Raw genomic sequence first — 17,247 nt, forward strand, 5'->3', positions numbered from 1 at the left:
TTGCCAGCTGTAGGCACTATTGTTGCCTGGTGGCACTCTATCGGAACCCATCCCCATTGGCAAAGGCCTCCCCTCCTGCACCCCTCGGCACCTGGTTACTAAACTGACTGATCACCGTGAAGCGGAGGTGACAGGAGGTGACATTCTTACAAGCTCCTTGTGGGAGTGAAGCCAACCTTGGGGAAGCCAGCTTGACAATTTACTTCTAGAAATGTGTTTGAGAAAACAAAGGGGCCCTGGATATCTTATAATCAAGTATAATTTCTGATGTGCCATTAAAATAACAAAAATGGGAAACAAGGGGATGCCCAGCATCGGCCTGTTGTTTAGTTGACGTCACCCAGAAGGCAGGCTGCTGTGTGGATGTCAGGCAGAGACTCCAAGAATGCTGCCCCATCAGGAGACACTGGGGATGCTCTGGTGCGCTTAACTGGAGGGCTGCCGAGCTAAGGCTGTGTCAGTCTTCCCACAGGTCCTTGTCTGTTGGGCGCCCTCAGCAGAGTCCCAGGGAGGAAATGCGAGCAGTGACTGTCTCAGAGAAGAAAGGCAGGGTCTAGGATTAGAGGTTTTAAATCGTTCTTTTTAATGTTTGGCATTTGCCGCTTCCTGCCATGAACTAATGCCGCTTTTATAGTATAAGAAATGTTATACTATCGGTTAAGTCCGATGGATTTTGAAGAGCTGGGTGTGATTGATTTCAGCTCACATGCTTGAGGTTAGCGAGAGCCCAGCGCCTTTGTCACCAGTTTCCTGTCAGGGCAAGGCAGATCCCTCGGAGACAGAGCACAGCCTCTCTTCCTGGTGACACATCCACGTCTTACAAAGTGGGGATTGAAAATTGCCAGCTTGTGCCTTTGAAGTATAGGTGGCTCCCCGGGATTTTCCCGAGCCTAAGGTGGGTTTTAAGGCTGGATGTAGTCGCTGCCACTGGAACGAGCTAACCATGCAGTGGTAAATATTGAATAATGTCCCAGTGATTCTTTTCAGTGGCATTTGCCGAGTTGAAGTGCTATAAAATATTCCCCATGAAAGACACAGATCCCTTTCAGGAAATTCAAGAGCGGAGTCTCCGCTCTCCCTCGCGTGATACACGAAAGGTCAGAGAGAGTGGAATAAATTGAGGGTGGGGGACCCTGTTTTTGCATTACAGGATTCATATTGCAAATGCGGAGCACAATGCCCTTTTATAATTCCTTCGCTGGATTTGAGTTAAAGGGAGAAAACCTTGGAACATGTGAGACGCTTGGAAAGCACTGACAGACTGGCCACTGACCTTATTTCACTATTTGTTATCCTGTCAGAGGAACTGACAAGCGGAACATTCTAGAAGAGAGGGGAGGTGATACAGTTCAGCGCTGTGCAGATTTACATGAATATGGGGGAAATGCAAGTCTCTGGGTGAGCTGGTTAAGTCTGTAATGTTCCAGATTTTCCTAAAGGAAGCCCAGAGAGGCCGTTAGCAGGGTATTCACGGGGCTTCAAAGACGGCCTGCCTTTGATCCGCATTATGCAGCTGACATGTGGGTTCTCTCGCAGGCACAGCTTTGATGCAGCAAGCCTGTCCGTCCACTTTCCTCTGTTTGGCTTTGAATCCCAGATTCACGGCACTGCTCCCAGAGAGCAGGTCCCAGCCAGTCCATAACCTACCACACAGAAAGCTTTTTCTTTTCTTGTGAAATGGACCAAACACACTTGAAGTGTGTGAGGGAGGCGCCCGTCACACTTCTTTCTTCTAGTTGTCTATCCTAGGAAGAACTCAAAACTAATACAAGTATCTATTTAGTAATACACTGACTGCTTATGAGGTCAAGTCATGACGTGATTTGAAAAGAACTTTTTATTCTGCAAACCCAATATGATATGTGTGCAGGGGAGGTAAAAATGATCATGCTAGTGTTCACTCGATGGCGCACATCTCGTGCACATCCGAGACTTCCTTGGAGGTTCCAGCGGCCCCAGTTAAGTAGACTCTGGTGTTTATGTCAGTTTAAGAGCAAGCAAGCATCACTTCGTTTGCCCGGTGGAAATAGCCATTGGTTTCATTTCTTTGAGGCCTTCCAGTTTCTTTGGTCTCCACCATAAACCTTCAAAACCAGTTTTGTACTTAAGGCAGTGGTGGGGGGAGTAAGAGAAAATGAACCGGCTTTAGAGTGAGATTGTGGTGACAGCGAGAAGTGGTGCTGTGGCTGAGCCATGTGCCTGTGTTTACCGCAGTGTGGGACAGCAGCGATGGATTGCATACGGCAGTACGTCAGCGAAGTGCTGGACTTCATGGCAGACATGCACACCCTAACCAAGCTCAAGGTAAGAAGCTGGTGTCCACCTGCTCACCCCTTAGGGTTTTCAGAGAATGAGGGAGATCACAAGGGAATTTGTGGCTCCCTGCAGAAGCAGCTGCAGCACTGTGGAATGAGCCCATTTCTTGGGGGGTCTGAAGAATTGGAGTCCAGCAGTTTTGCAAAATAAAAAGAGGAAAGGAAAGACCTATGGTGTCAGCATTTTGTGTAGTTTTTAAAATATTTGCTCCATTCTTACAGTGTCCTTGTTCAATATAAGCCCTGTTAAAAGCGTAGAAACTGAGGCTTGAGTGATGTGGTCCTGCTGTCAAGGTCACACTTCTCAGAAGTGGTGACATCAGAGTTGAACCCCAGACTGCTGTGAGCCCCAGTGGATCCCCCTTTCACCCAGCCAGAGCTCTCTCAGTATCTCCAGTTCCATTTCCTCCTCTGCTAAGGGAGTCAGCAGGCTCCTCCCTTGTCTCGTGGGCTCAAGATGGATATGTAACAACACAAGAAGGCTGTGGCCCTTTGCACACGCACAAACCAGTTATTGTTTGTATCTGCTACCTTCTTTAAGGAAATAATGAAGGGAATAGAACAGAATTCAATTTGTGTATGAACAAAATCCCAGTGCAGGGGTGTAGTAGTGGGGTGAGGGGTGTGGTAAGGGGGTGAGGGGTGTGGAGGTGGGGTGAGGGGTGGGGGTGGAGTGAGGGGCGTGGTAAGGGGGGTGAGGGGTGTGGTAAGGAGGTGAGGGGTGTGGTAAGGGGGTGGGGTGAGGGGTGTGGTAAGGAGGTGAGGGGTGTGGTAAGGGGGCGGGGTGAGGGGTGGTGATGGGATGAACGACTGATGCAGATGCCTTTGTCTGCCATGGTCCTATCAGGAACCTAAAAGATTAAAATCTAAAATAGTTGAGGAAGGCTCAGGACAAGGGCAGATGGGAAGCCCAGCACTGTCCAGAGAGTGACAAAGCACCAGCTGAGTATGTGGCTTCTTCACTAGGCTCCACCTTAGCGTTCTGCTCAGGCAGCTAGGGTGTTTCTCGCTATGGTGATGGGGAGAAGAGCAAAGACAAGGGACAGAAAGTACCACGTCTAAACCCAGCCATTTTAGAGTAAGTGTCCCTGTCCTTTAGCCATATGCTGGTCCCCAATCACTGAGTCTGGTCACATGAACTTAAATGACTTTAATACAAGAAGAGGCGGCAACTGTTATCTAAACATTTTGAGCTTGTTTTACAGAAGCTTCTGGAAAAACGTTCACTAACACCAGTGATAGTTGAAAAGATGATAAATCCAGCCCTCTGACCGCTAATTCAAGTTAGGGAGCAGATCACAACCCTCAAGCAGCTACAAGGTTTGGGATGGGAGCTTTTAGAGAGGTGCTTAGATGAACTCATGGGAAGAAAAAGTTTAGTAGAACACTAACACTATGGTCAGGCAGACAGACAGACAAAAGCATGGCAGTTGCTCTAAAGAAAGTTTAGGACCTAGCACCAAAGAAACATTGCGTGGTGGAACCCTGAAGAGAGGACCCAGAGCCCACACTGCAGAAGTGGGCCACCTCTCTGAGGATGGAGGCACAAGCATACAATGCAACCAGGGTCTCTGATTCCCAGGCAGGAGGCAGGGAAGGAAGGGGCGGGGGTTGTGACCACCAATACCCGCTTTGATGTAGTCTCTTCTCTCAGATGAGGGCTCCTGGCTCTGGGAAGTCTGTTAGCTGGGACTCTGGACAATGTCTCATAGGTGACTGTATCTGTTGAAGGGTACAGTTGCAGAGAACTGTGGCCAGAGTGGTAGCTTCCAACAGTGCTTTCTTAAGTGCCAGTTGGCTTATCTGTGGTCATGGGCTACTAGGAATAGAACTGGCTCTAGAACCTATGTCTCAAGTCCCTGAGCAACTTAGCAAATATATATTGGGTGTCTGTATTACACCTGCATTGTTGTAGACATTAGGATTGCATTGATGGGCAAACAACAGATACAGACACGGGAGCTGTCCTCGTGCTGTTTAGAGTCTGCTAGGACACCAGATTTGTTGAATATTTCCCATAAGCTGAAACAAAACTGTGGCTTTTACAATTGCTGTAAAGACACAGTAGACAGTAGCATGGACCTGGCCAGGAAATTCAGGGAAGGCTTTCTAAGGGAAGTGATACTTGAGCTAAATTTGAACAATTCAGCAAAGAGGAGCGGTGTTTCAGCTGGAGGAGTTGGGGTGGGACAGCAGAGCTGACGCAGCAGAGCCCAGAATGGAGGAAGGGGGATGCTGCCGAGGCCTGGACAGTAGGCACTCTGACTCTATAGGCCACAGGTTGGTTGCATTGGCCCCATCCTGCCTCACTCCAATCCCCAGCTCTTAGCCTAAGAACAGAGGGAAACCATTTAAGAAGTTAAGTGGGTTGTGTGCCCAGAGTGCTACCGGGTGCTATGGGAACGACCTGACCTTCGAAGTGTCTTTGGACTTTACAGAGCCACATGAAGACATGCTCCCAGCCTCTGCATGAGGACACCTTCGGTGGTCATCTCAAAGTTGGCCTGGCTCAGATTGCAGCTATGGAAATCTCCCGGGGCAACCACAGAGATAACAAGGCTGTGGTCCGCTATCTGCCTTGGCTCTACCACCCTCCTTCCGCCATGCAGCAAGGGTGAGACTCTTCTTACTTTTAAAGGGGAGGGGACTGGAGAGAGAGCCCCATGAAGAAGATTCGATTCCCAGCACACACTTGGAGGCACACAGCTGTCTGTAACTCCAGTCTCGGGAGATCTGACACCCTCTTCTGGCTTTTGTGTGCTCTGCACATACATCGTATACAGACACACGTGGAGGCAAAACACCCACACACAAAGAATACATTTAAATGGTTGTGGAGAGGGGGCAATGAGCAGAAGTGCCCCTGAATCCCTGGGGTTTAGCTGGAGCTCATTGCTGTGGGGAAGATCTGTGGGAGTGGCCAGCAAGAGAGGAGCTCTGTGCCCCTTTCCCCCTCGAGAGGATGCCAGGGGAGGACTTCCTGATGAGAAGAAAGAAAGGATTCAGAAAGGGAGACAGCCAGGCTGACTGAAGGATACTGAATCTTGTCCCACCTAAACTGCTCCTTCCTGAAGGGAAAATCCGGGATTAGAGCAGAAAGCAAGACAAATAGCTAAGACTCTTGCCTCGGCGTTTTGTGTACTTGCCTGTAAGACCACATCCTTTCCTCCAGTAAATGTCCGCTGGGCATTGAAGGAAAGAGAAAACATAAAGTCACCCTCCATGTGTCCTTTCTTTCCTGACAGACCTAAAGAATTCATCGAGTGTGTCTCCCACATCCGGCTGCTGTCCTGGCTGCTCCTGGGGTCCCTCACCCATAATGCGGTCTGTCCCAATGCCTCCTCCCCCTGCCTTCCAATACCTCTGGATGCAGGTTCCCACATCGCAGACCACCTTATTGTTATCCTAATTGGATTTCCAGAGCAATCAAAGGTAAGTGATTTCTGCAGGTTCAGACTCAGTGCATTGGAATTGCTAATGGAGACCCTTATCAGCCAATTAGTTTCTTCTGAGAAGTGAAGGCGGTTCAGCTCACCCTCCTGCTGCTGCTGGGAAAGAACTCTGCTAATGCCTTCCTTAAAGTTGTTTAAATCCCCAGGCTGTCCTTTTCTCCCCTGAAACTGTTTCCTGGCTTACTTTTATGGAGATAAATTATAGAGTCAAGGAAGAGTTAGTTTCTCAAGCATTTTTTTGTCTCAAAACAATATAGAGAAATAACAAGTTACACACTCAATAAGAATTCTGTGCTCTGAACCAAGGATGAAGCGGGGCGGGGGCATGGGATGTATGCCCCATGTCATTCTTTGTGCGCTATCTTTTCAACTCAGATCCCTTAGGACACGTGAACGCACAGCATGGGAATATGGCTAGAGTGGTGCTCAGAGAAGCACACTGGAATCACCCACAACTGCAGAGACACATAGCGGCCTCAAGGGAATAAAGGAAAACCCAGGCAGATCCAAGTCATGACATCCCAAGTCATCTCCCAGGAGCCAAAGGCCAGTCCCAGAGCTTAGGCAAACTCTAGGAAGTTCCAGGGGGTTTATGAGATGCTGAGATCTAGGCCAGAGCAAGCTCTGTGAGAAAATCAGGGTGCCCACCGAGTAACCCACATGACACTTACAAAAGGAACTGGTCCACCCAGACCTGTGTTGCATCCTTAAGGAAGGTACTTGTACCTTTGAGCCCCATCCTTGTGTGGTTCAAGGGACTTGACCTGACTGGGCAATGGGAGGATTAAGAAAAGATAGTTTACACCAAGAAGTTGGGATCGGACAGTCAGGACTATCTGATAGAGAAACTTCAACCGCCCAGAAGTGCAGTGTATTTATCATATAGAGTTGGACAGAGGGGCAGGTTATTGCCTACAGCTGAACGAGGAGGTGCGGTTATTAGGTACGGATAAACAACAGCTATCTGTGTTGTACGGGCAGGTTTGTGGTATACAGCTGGACAAAGAGGCCGGTTTAGCTAATTTCATAGGAGCAGTCTCTGCAAGGGGAGCAGTCTCTGCAGGGGGAGCAGTCTCTGCAGGGGGAGCAGTCTCTGCAGGGGGAGCAGTCTCTGCAGGGGGAGCAGTCTCTGCAGGGGGAGCAGTCTTGAGGCTCTCAACATCTGGGACAAGGATGTTTGTGCATATACCTGCACACTGAGCAGAAGCTGTCATCCCTCTGAGCCTCACAGCAGGGGGAGGCTTTGCCAGTTTCCCATGGGTCTGAAGCTATGTTGCTTGGCATTGCCGTGCCCATGCCAAAAGCACACATCGGCTGAAGACTTCAGTCAGTCAGAATGTCCTTCGCTCCCCATGACCTTTGTGAACTTGAAAAAGTTGTTTAACCTTCCTCAGCTTCAGTTCTTCATCTTATTATTATCCCTGTTTTATAGATGTGGAAACACACTACCAGGGCAAAATAGAACGACTGTTTTCCTAACCCAGCTTAGGGATGCAAATGTCAGTCTCCTAAAAGGACGAGGCAGTGGGTAGATTTCCTCTGCAAATTTAGGTGCATCCTCCTGGAAAAGAGGCTCCAAGCACACTTGCACTGGCAGAGGAGCCAATTCAAGGAACCAGGAGTCTGTGTCTGTGCTCACGCCTCTGTGCTTCTGTGCTCCTGGGCATGGCCACCTGCTGTGAGCACAGAGCAACACACATCCTCTTCCTTTCCAGACCTGTGTGCTCCACATGTGCTCCCTCTTCCATGCTTTCATCTTTGCTCAGCTCTGGACGGTGTACTGCGAACAAAGTGCCGTGGCGACAAACGTCCAGAATCAGAACGAGTTCAGCTTCACAGCAATACTAACAGCACTGGAATTTTGGAGTAGGGTGACACCCAGCATCCTTCAGCTGATGGCTCACAACAAAGTGGTGAGTTCGTGAAGAGCCTTCTGAGCTACACAAAGAAAAAGAAAAAGAAAAAAAAATATCTAAGCCACTCCTAGTCATAAGCCCACAAATACGTATGCAACATAATAATTTATGTGTGTTAAGTGTTATTTAGCCATGCCTTTATATCAAAGAAACATATTGTAGGTCATGATATTTAAAAAACAACCAAATGCAAAGCAAACAAATTTTAGCTCTTCTACCTAGAGCTAAATGAACTCCATGTGAGATTTCTACCATTAAGATGGTATAAAGACAAACAATTAGGAGAAAACCCATGTCAGGCTTGGATTCAAAAACCATATGTGTAAACTTCTGCCATGAGATAGTCTTTCTGGCATAGTGTGAGAGCAGACTAACTATGGGAGGTCATTGTACCTGAGTCTCAAAGCCAAGAGAGGGTCTGTTCCAGATTACACCAGAAACATCTGGAGAATGCTTAGCCTGTACCCATTTCATTAAACAAACTTGGATGGTCCTCCTGGAACCAGTTGGAGGTGTGTGGGAGCTATTTCTGAGAGATCCTGGGGTTTATTTGGTGTTTGAAGGATTCTCAGCTAAAGGAGCAGCAGCCAGGCTCCATGGGTGCAGGGCAAACACGTCCCGCCTGGCCACAGAGGTATTCAGACATGTGTCTTCAATGAGGAGTATTTCCTGCTAGCATTTTGTTAGGAAAGAGAACTGTGTAATTTTTTTTATTGAAACACTTGCATTTCTCTGGAGAAGGAGGTAGCCCACTTTTACACAGGGAAGGATGTTTGGTTCAGTAAAGGAAGGTTATGCTCATGTTAGGGTTTGGAAACAGTTCCTGGGCCTCAGGAGATGATTGCATTTATTGGGTCAGTCACAGTTCTGAGACCAAACACAAGCTCAGCGATCAGTTGTTATGTTATTCTGGAGACACCAAAACTGGAGCTTTACACGTTATGCTGGAGATTAGCGTGTTCATTCAGTGTCAGCATGCTGGTGTCAACGCTTTCGTCCTGTCACTCAAATGTTACAAACGAGCATGTCCCCAAACATATAATATTACATATGAATTTTAATTTATTTTTTTCTGGGAAGTTTATTCAGCCCGGTAAAACATTCTAGTAATTTAATTTAAAATCCATCCCTAAGGATTTCCAAGGAGGGACACAATCTTGTCTGAACTGGTGCAAGTATGGCTATCTGCGCCCCAGGGGTTCAGACCTGCGAGGCAGATCTGTAGTATACTGAGCCACTCCCTGGGAGACATTCCTGTGAGTGGAGAACGGATCAAGATGGAGAAAGAGATCGACCCGGAAGGTCCTGAGGGTGATGCTGATGCCGCCCGCGGGTCTTCCAGTGGGAGTCATGGTGTCCTGTCAGTCAGCCACCCCTGGGCTTCAGCAGCATCTGCTGAGGGAGGAAGCCTTTGGCTCTTTGCAAAGTCTGTTTCTGGTGCCAGGTTTTAGAGGTGAATGGAAGCCTCTCTGTGGTCTCCAGTCGTTAGGCAGGAAGACCTCCTGGATGCAGGGCACCAGTCCTCTGTGGCTGATCACAGGTTTACAGGGTTTCTTGTTCCCCGGGAGTGGGATTGACTTTGATGTTTGTTGTTTCAGATGGTAGAAATGGTGTGTCTCCATGTGATTAGCTTAATGGAGGCATTGCAAGAATGCAATTCAACCATTTTTGTCAAGGTAGGAACAACTTACGATATTTATAGATCATTTTATATTGCTAAAATAAATATGGATATGTTTTGAATGTATGATCTAAAGAGGGAAACAGAATGGGTTCAGTTTAAACATGTACAGTTGGGGCTGGAGAATATGGCTTCACAACACCTTACCAAGTGGCTATCATGCCCTGTCTGGTCTCGCTGTACGCTGTGATGCATTCTTCCATATCAGAGCATGGCTGCGCGTAATGCAGGAGTTAAAATAGACAGGGGAACACTGCTTTGGAAACAGCCCTATGACCATGCAATCCAGGTGGTGGTGCCTCACTTGGCAAAAGCCACCCAGAAAACCAAAGAAGTGACTGTGCAGTTGCTTGACTTGCCACCTGCTGCTCTCCCTGACATGGTTTAGTCTCGGTGTTGATATTTTAAGTACATGAGAAGTGAGTGGACAAGAGGATGATTCAAGCCTTCGTCATCTTTCCAGAGGCAGCAGAGTATGATGTCAGGTTAGAGTGAGGAGGACCTGGTGAGAGTGTGTCTGTTAGCTTCACTCTAGCTGCAAAGAGCATTCTAGTTCCTCCATGGCACTTACTATAGTAAAACTTTTATTAGTGTATAGCAATTATCATCATAGCAGTCCATACATGCATATGTTATATGGTGTAGCCAGTTTCTATCATTTTGGGAGTTGGTTGTTAGTATCTTGCTGTGGTTTAAATTGTATTTCTTTGCTGACAGATGATGCTGATGTCTTTTCATTTGCATGTTTGCTATGTGTGTATCTGCTCAGTGAAGTGTCTGTTAATTATTTGCCTATATTTCATTGGGTTGAGGTTTGTTTGTTTGTTTGTTTTCATTATTGAGTTGAGAGATACAAAACCTTGGTCAGAAAGTGGTCTCAAGGATTTTTTTTTTCCTTTTATTGTCTAGACAGCATAAAAGTTTTTTATTTTGGTCAAGTATCATTAATCAAATGTCTTCCTCACTCTCCTACCTTTTCTATTCCTCTCTATAGACAGTGTTTTATACAGCCAAGGCTGTGCTTAGACTTACTGTGTACCCAAGGCTGCCTTAGACATGTGTACCTAAGGCTGGCCTTAAACTTACTGTTTGTCCAATGCTGGCCTTAGACTTATTGCATACCCAAAGCTTGCATGCCCAAGGCTGGTCTTAGACCTACTGCATGCCCAAGGCTGGTCTTAGACCTACTGTGTACCCAATGCTGGTCTTAGACCTACTGTGTACCCAAGGCTGGTCTTAGACCTACTGTGTGTCCAAGTCTGGTCTTAGACCTACTGTGTGCCCAAGGCTGGTTTTGATCCTCTCAGTGCTGAGACCACAGGCACAGGCATGAACCGCCATGTCCAATTCTCATTTTTTTCCTTTTATCCTTTTGATATTGCAATTCTAGAAAGTCTTTGTCTAATCCAAAGTCATGTAAAATTCCTTCATTTAATTGTTGTCTTCCTTCTTTAAATTAAAAATAGGTGTAAGATTCTTTCTCTATCCTTCTGCTGATCCTCCTGTCTGTGTTGTTTTGGTCTGTCTTCTGATGACTGCTCTCTTCACTTGGGGGTCACTTTCCTATTTCTTTGCTTGCCTTGTCTGATGGATTTTTTTAAATTGAATTCTTGACATTGTAGATTTGGGTGCTGTCTGTTTTTCTATTCATTTGTAGCTTCTTAAGCTCATTCAGTGACATAATTAAATTACTCACAAGTCTTTTAACCTTTCCTAGGCTCGCTTTTTAGATTTGTTAATTGAGCCGGGAGCTTATCTTTCAGAGTACAGCATTTAGAAAGAAATGCAACGCTCCTTTCACTTCTATCAGCGCCTTCCGTGACTGTATCTCTTCAGAAGAGTAGCACCCTGTGAGATAGCACCCATCCTATGTGTACTTTCACTTCTAACAGCGCCTTCCGTGACTGTATCTCTTCAGAAGAGCAGCATCACGTGAGACAGCACCCATCTTATGTCACCTTCCGTGACTGTATCTCTTCAGAAGAGTAGCACCATGTGAAACAGCACCCATCTTATGGGTACTTGTTCTGTGATGTAAACACTTCCCACCAGCCAGTGAGCACAACCTCTTCTTGCTCTGTGTGACCAGCCAGGGTTGTTTCCCTGCAGCACTTTGCATCATTTTTCTTCCATTCTGGGTGTTGTTTCTATTGCTGTGCGCTGGCCAGTTTTCAGCTGAAGTGCAGGGAGACCCTTTGTGGATCTGTAGTTTGCTGTCTCTGTCTGCAGTTCTTTTTTCTCATTGTCTCTGTGCAGCTCTCCCCTCTCCAGTTTGCCCTGCAAACTTCAGCCCCGTGGAAGAGCAACTTCATCTTCAGATACTCCACATTGCCTGTGCAGTCAGAATGTCTCTGCAGACCACTGCAGGCTGCCCCTGCAAGCAGACTCTCTGCATGCTCAGAAACTACTCCTGGCTTACCTGAGCCACCAAGCAATCTCCACATTGGACCCTGACTCCAATTTCCATGTCTTTCCTCATCTTCCTTCAACTGTCTCCATCCTAGCTCTGCTTATGGTGAATGGGTTGTCACTCTGCCCCTCTCTGGGAGGCATTTTGAATTTGGAATAAGGCCCAAATCCCCTAACGGGACATCTAAGGTCGTTTGTGGGTTCATGGAGGTTTGCTTGGCCTTTGTTTTCTAAACCTCTTTTCCATGACTTTATCCTAAGAATCTTTCCCCTGGGCACCCACGAGCCCTTCCCATCCCTTATTGCTCTGCGCACTCACACAGCATCCATGCTTTGTCCCTTTGCCAAGCACTTTGTACCCTTTGTCGGGGCCACCATGGTGAGAACCTAGGCTGGGCGACTTAAATATCAGAAGTGTTTGCTTCCTCAGTTCTGGAGACTGGAGGGCTGAGAACAAGGTACCAGCGGGGCTGGCTCTTTCTGGGGACAGAGAGGGCATCTTCCTGCCTCTCTCCCAGCCTTCGGCAGATCTTTGGCATCCCTTGGCTTGTGGTCCTCTGCTTCCATCTCTTCATAGTCTTCTTCCCGTGTATCTGTGTCCAGTCTCCCCTCTTCATAAGGATGCCAGCTGTGTTGGCCTGTGTGACCCCATCTTAACTGACTGCATCCTCAACACTATCATTTCCAGATAAGGCTACATTCTGAGCCACTGCGGGTTAAAACAGCAATGCAGATTTTGTGGAAATATGATTTAACCTGTAACAGCCCGGCTGCTGTGTTCGAGTGACAGTTAGGAGGAGCACAGAGTTAAGTGTCACAATGCCTCTCTGTGTAAGAAGGCACCAACATTCCCAAGCCTACTGAATTGTCATCTCTTGCCCCATTTGCATGTCACCAATGAGAGTTGGGGGGGGGCACGTCAGAAAATGGACGTTATGTCCTGCCCCTGACTTCCAGATTTACGAGGCTATGAACATTTACTCACATTTTAATGGACTGAAGTGTGACCAAGAGGTCAAAGCGGAGAGCAGGGAGCTGCTGTGGAGGCAGCATGGAGTTGCATGACCCCCCAAGGAAGGGACACTTCAGAGCACAGCAGAGAGGAACGCTGTGGGCACCTTAAACATTCCCAGCTCCACCTTGCTTTCTCAACTCTCTCCAGGGCGTACCTGTGAACCTGCCCCGGCCCCTCATACATCCCTCCTGCTCTCCTCCCTGCACGCCTCTGGGAGCTGTGTGTGGGTCTAGTCTTACTTCCCACTCCAAATCAGGCTCCTCCAGGGCTCTCTTTCTCCTGCTGTGGACACACTCTGTACCTTAGTGGTATCGTGCACGCTGTCCTAGGGTTCTCTTATGTAGGCAAATCTAGTCGCCCTTTCTCCCAGAGCTGTGGCACTAAAGATCCTGACAAGGAAATTCCATTTCAAGAAAGTGGGGATTTAATTAAATAAATACACAGTTAATTTCCCATGCTTGGTAGCTTTCAAGAGACCATCAGTCATTCACTCTAAATTGTGTGTTTTAAGCGTTTACTGAGTGCCTCCAGATGTTGCCATCTCAGTGACACCACTGATAGCAGCGGCTCTGTGGCAGACACAATCTCTTGTGGTGCTGAGTGCTCGGTGCAGCCTGTGTGGCAAACACAATCTCTTGTGGTGCTGAGTGCTCGGTGCAGCCTGTGTGGCAAACACAATCTCTTGTGGTGCTGAGTGCTCGGTGCAGCCTGTGTGGCAAACACAATCTCTTGTGGTGCTGAGTGCTCGGTGCAGCCTGTGTGGCAAACACAATCTCTTGTGGTGCTGAGTGTGCTCGGTGCAGCCTGTGTTCCTGTGCGCTAATGGAAGCATATGTGGGGGAATGGGAGACAGCAATAACCGGCCTCCTGTCTCTCTCCATACAGCTGATCCCTATGTGGTTGCCAATGATTCAGTCAAATACCAAGGTAAGCCATCCCCTGGGCTGCCTGGAGCTCTGCTTCCTCCAGAGCCCCTCAGCGCATCTGTAGGGGGACACTGCTACTCCCTTGGCTATAGAGAAATAACAGTTTTGGCCTACTCGGGTCTCATGGGCTGATAATACTGGAGACCTGTGGCAGGTAAGGGGCCTGCAGAGGGCATCACTAGGAGCCCTGGTCCCACTGCTCACTGTGGATGAAGATGCAGGGGTGGAAGAGCTCTACACTAGGTCTGAGCAGGTTCAGCCCATCCATGACAAACTTTATTTAAAGAGGATAGCCATGAAGTCTGGTCCAAGCACACTTGGTGATGTCATCTGATAAACGAAATTGATTTTTTCTGGGATGGAGAGAATTTCAGCAAGAAAGGATAGCACTGAATGAATGGCAGAATTAGACTAGAAAGAACCCACTTTCTTCATTTTACATATGAGGAAATTTAAAACCATAAAAAACAGTGACTTGGATAGGGTCCCAAATCCTGGAAGGGGGCCCCCAAGTGAATGTACTTCCCAATTCCACGTCTCACTGGTGGTGACACTTTGACATATACACCTTAGTGACAAATATAGTGGGACTTGGCAATTAACTGCAGAGCCAAGCAAAAATGCACCGTCCACAACTGGTGTCTGTCTATTGCCCCTGGATTGTGGGGGAGGGGAAGAGGGCGGCCACATTCTTACTGGTTCTCCTTCCCCAGGATGGGAAGCCATACTGATGGAAGGAGAGGGGTGTGGACTCAAGACCTCTGGGCCATCAAAAGCCAGCAGGGCAACTGCTAGCAGCCTTTGCATCCTGACTAGCTAGTGGTGGCCGGCAGGGCAGAGACTTAGGGACCATTAGAACCTACTTCAGTTCCAGTTTTTATGATCAAAATGAGCCGCTAGCCCTCCTGCCTGAGGCATTCCAAACTGTCAGTCCCACAGTTCATCTGATTTGTGGCAATCTGTGGCAATTTCACAAAGTATCAAGGACTGGCCAGGAGGGCTTGGTGAGGAGCCGGGAAGGGAGGCCTTTGTCTTGGCCTCTCAGTGTAACTGTCATAGACACAGAAAGACCCTTATAATATAAATATGTACTGAGCACCTGCAACGGGTCAGCTCACCTTCTAGAAAATCTGTTAACTCACTTGTCTTATGGAGCCCCTGAAATAAATATGTCCCCACCTTACCTGGGACAAAAACTTACCAGATCCTGTCCCACAGCTTCCCTGGAGGACTGGAATTTGAAATAGGAACCTTCCTTTAGAGAGCCGAGTGCTAACCACTGTACCAGGCCTCTGTGCTGGATATGAGCAGCTGCTCAGGACCAGGTGCTGGGCATCAGCTCCATGTTCCCGTCGCAGTGAGTGAACATGAGCTCGTCATTATCTGGATGGAGTTGGGCCAGGATAACTGTAGCAGCACAGAGCAGGCTCACGCTGCCTCTATTCCCCTCCACCCCCAGCACTGTCAGATCTGAAGGCTTTTCTCAGGCCAGGTCTGCGTTCTACCTGCCGACCAGCCGCCATGCCCATCCCCACCTGACTCACGCACTCAGTGGGAAGAACTGAACAGTCCCCCTTTCTCAACAGCACTTATCCGCCGGCCTCCAGCTTCGTCTCCAGGCCATCCAGAACAACGTGAACCACCACAGCCTAAGGACGCTGCCCGGCTCGGGCCAGAGCAGTGCTAGCCTTGCTGCCCTCCGCAAATGGCTGCAGTGCACCCAGTTCAAGATGGCCCAGGTGGAGATCCAGTCCTCAGAAGCAGCCTCTCAATTCTATCCTCTATGAGTGGACTCCTGGCTCCAGCGTCAACACTCTGGCTTAGCAATAATGGGTATAAAAACAAACAATTTGATCCAGGCAGGTTGGGAAACACTGGTACTGTACAGTCTCTTTCTAGTTTAGTATCAAGACGTGCAGGCCGGACAGGGCCGCAAACGAAGCTTTCTTGCTACACGCATTTCTGATGACTCCTTGGGCTATCTGATTAAGTGTTTCCTTACATTATTTTTTAAGAAAAAAAAAACCAAATCATTTTTCTTTATCTAACTTCTATTTTTTTTAAGAAAAAATAAAAAAAACAGACTGGTGGGTACTCACAGAAAAGTTGTATAAAGCCCCCTGTTGCTATTTTTGATGATAGAGAATAAATAGGGTTTTTGAAACCTTTGTAGTGTTTTTTCTTAAAACTCTACTCTTGGCAATGCAATAAAGCAAAACAAAAACATACAAAAGTCACCAGAATCCAGTGACACCTGACCGAAGCTTTTTGCCATTTGTCATTATCCTGGGAAGAGGCAGCTTACTAGGAACATTACGAAGTGCACTTAGGAACTAGACGGTTAATCTGTGCCAATTGTTTTTTTTTTTCTTAATATACTTTCCAAAACTGTCTGGTAAGTCATTTTATTATTATTGTTGTTATTATTGATTTTTGTGAGACTTGAGACAGGGTTTCTCTGTGTAGCCCTGGCTGTCCTGGAACTAGCTCTTGTAGACCAGGCTGGCCTCGAACTCACGGAGATCCTCCTGCCTCTCCCTCCTGAGTGCTGGGATAAAAGGCATGAGTCACCATGCCCAGCTTAGTCTTACTGCTTTTAAAACTAATTTTTCAACTCATTAGTTCCTGGATGTGTTTTCCTCTAAGCTTTATGGTAACTTTTTTAGATTTGTGAGTAATGGATTTTATGCTTTTGTTAACACTTGGAAAGGGCTCCTTTCAAAACTGTAGACTGCGCAGGGGACCAGAGGAGTCCCCGCACGGAAGAGCACAGAGGAGTATGTGTAGTCACACCTCAGCAGTTGACCGGACTCCCGGAGCAGCTTCTCTTCTCTGCCCTCTAATGCACTGACAGAGAAGATGGAATATACACTAAAGCTGTAAGCTGACAGATGATTCAATGCATTTTTACTATCTTTCTGAGCCTGGGGTTTTTTAAAACTCAACCTCTAGTACTAGCATTTAGTTCCTGACAACCATCTCTTCAGGGCTTTTGTAGCTCCTCACTTCCTCTAAGGCTGCAATTACTCATTCAGACAAGGGCTTCCCTCCTTATCTGCTCCACTTTCTGGTGAAGACCTTGAATGCACAAGATAATATCCCCCTTTAAAACTAGTTGGTTAGCAAGAGCCTCTTTTCTTCTGGGAAGTCTGAAGCATTTCTCGGGGGAAATGAGTCCTCAGATGCAGGTGTGCTCCAGGGAGGACCAGAGGTTGGTGCTTCTGAGAGCCTGCCAGGAGCCTTTTGTGGCAAGAGTGCCAAAGTGATTCTTTTGTATCAGATTTTCACAAAAGGTCCTCTTGAGCAGTCTGAACCCTCCTTTGCCCCCAGTCGTTCGTGGCTGTGTTTCTGTGAACATTCTGTGCACATACTTGTTTCACTTGTAAACAGTGACAGGCTTGGGGCATGTGCCATCCCCAGAATTTGGCACATAGTACACATTTAATAATATCTGCTGAATTGAATGCTTTTCTTTTCTTTTTTTTCTTTCTCTCTCTTTTCTTTCTTTCTCTCTTTTCTTTCTTTTCTTCTCT

General features: G+C 47.4%; 1 protein-coding gene across 11 annotated transcripts in view; it reads left to right on the forward strand.

Moving 5' to 3' along the window:
* The window catches only part of Unc79 (unc-79 homolog, NALCN channel complex subunit), a 244,519-nt gene extending 228,386 nt beyond the window's left edge, over positions 1 to 16,133 (forward strand). For 9 of the 11 annotated variants that reach the window (XM_026780832.1, XM_026780863.1, XM_026780869.1 and 6 more), the window contains 7 exons: positions 2,215 to 2,304; positions 4,754 to 4,929; positions 5,561 to 5,747; positions 7,483 to 7,680; positions 9,282 to 9,359; positions 13,674 to 13,715; positions 15,301 to 16,132. In XM_026780832.1, the coding sequence (XP_026636633.1) occupies positions 2,215 to 2,304; positions 4,754 to 4,929; positions 5,561 to 5,747; positions 7,483 to 7,680; positions 9,282 to 9,359; positions 13,674 to 13,715; positions 15,301 to 15,501 (972 nt within the window). In that variant the 3' untranslated portion in view covers positions 15,502 to 16,132. Of the gene's footprint in view, positions 1 to 2,214; positions 2,305 to 4,753; positions 4,930 to 5,560; positions 5,748 to 7,482; positions 7,681 to 9,281; positions 9,360 to 13,673; positions 13,716 to 15,300 lie in introns of all 11 variants that reach the window. The other 2 variants (XM_026780837.1, XM_026780849.1) reach the window with 1 other exon arrangement.
* Positions 16,134 to 17,247: the final 1,114 nt, after the last annotated feature.

The sequence above is a fragment of the Microtus ochrogaster genome, chromosome 1 (genome assembly GCF_000317375.1).
Source record: "Microtus ochrogaster isolate Prairie Vole_2 chromosome 1, MicOch1.0, whole genome shotgun sequence".
Lineage (NCBI taxonomy): Eukaryota > Metazoa > Chordata > Mammalia > Rodentia > Cricetidae > Microtus > Microtus ochrogaster.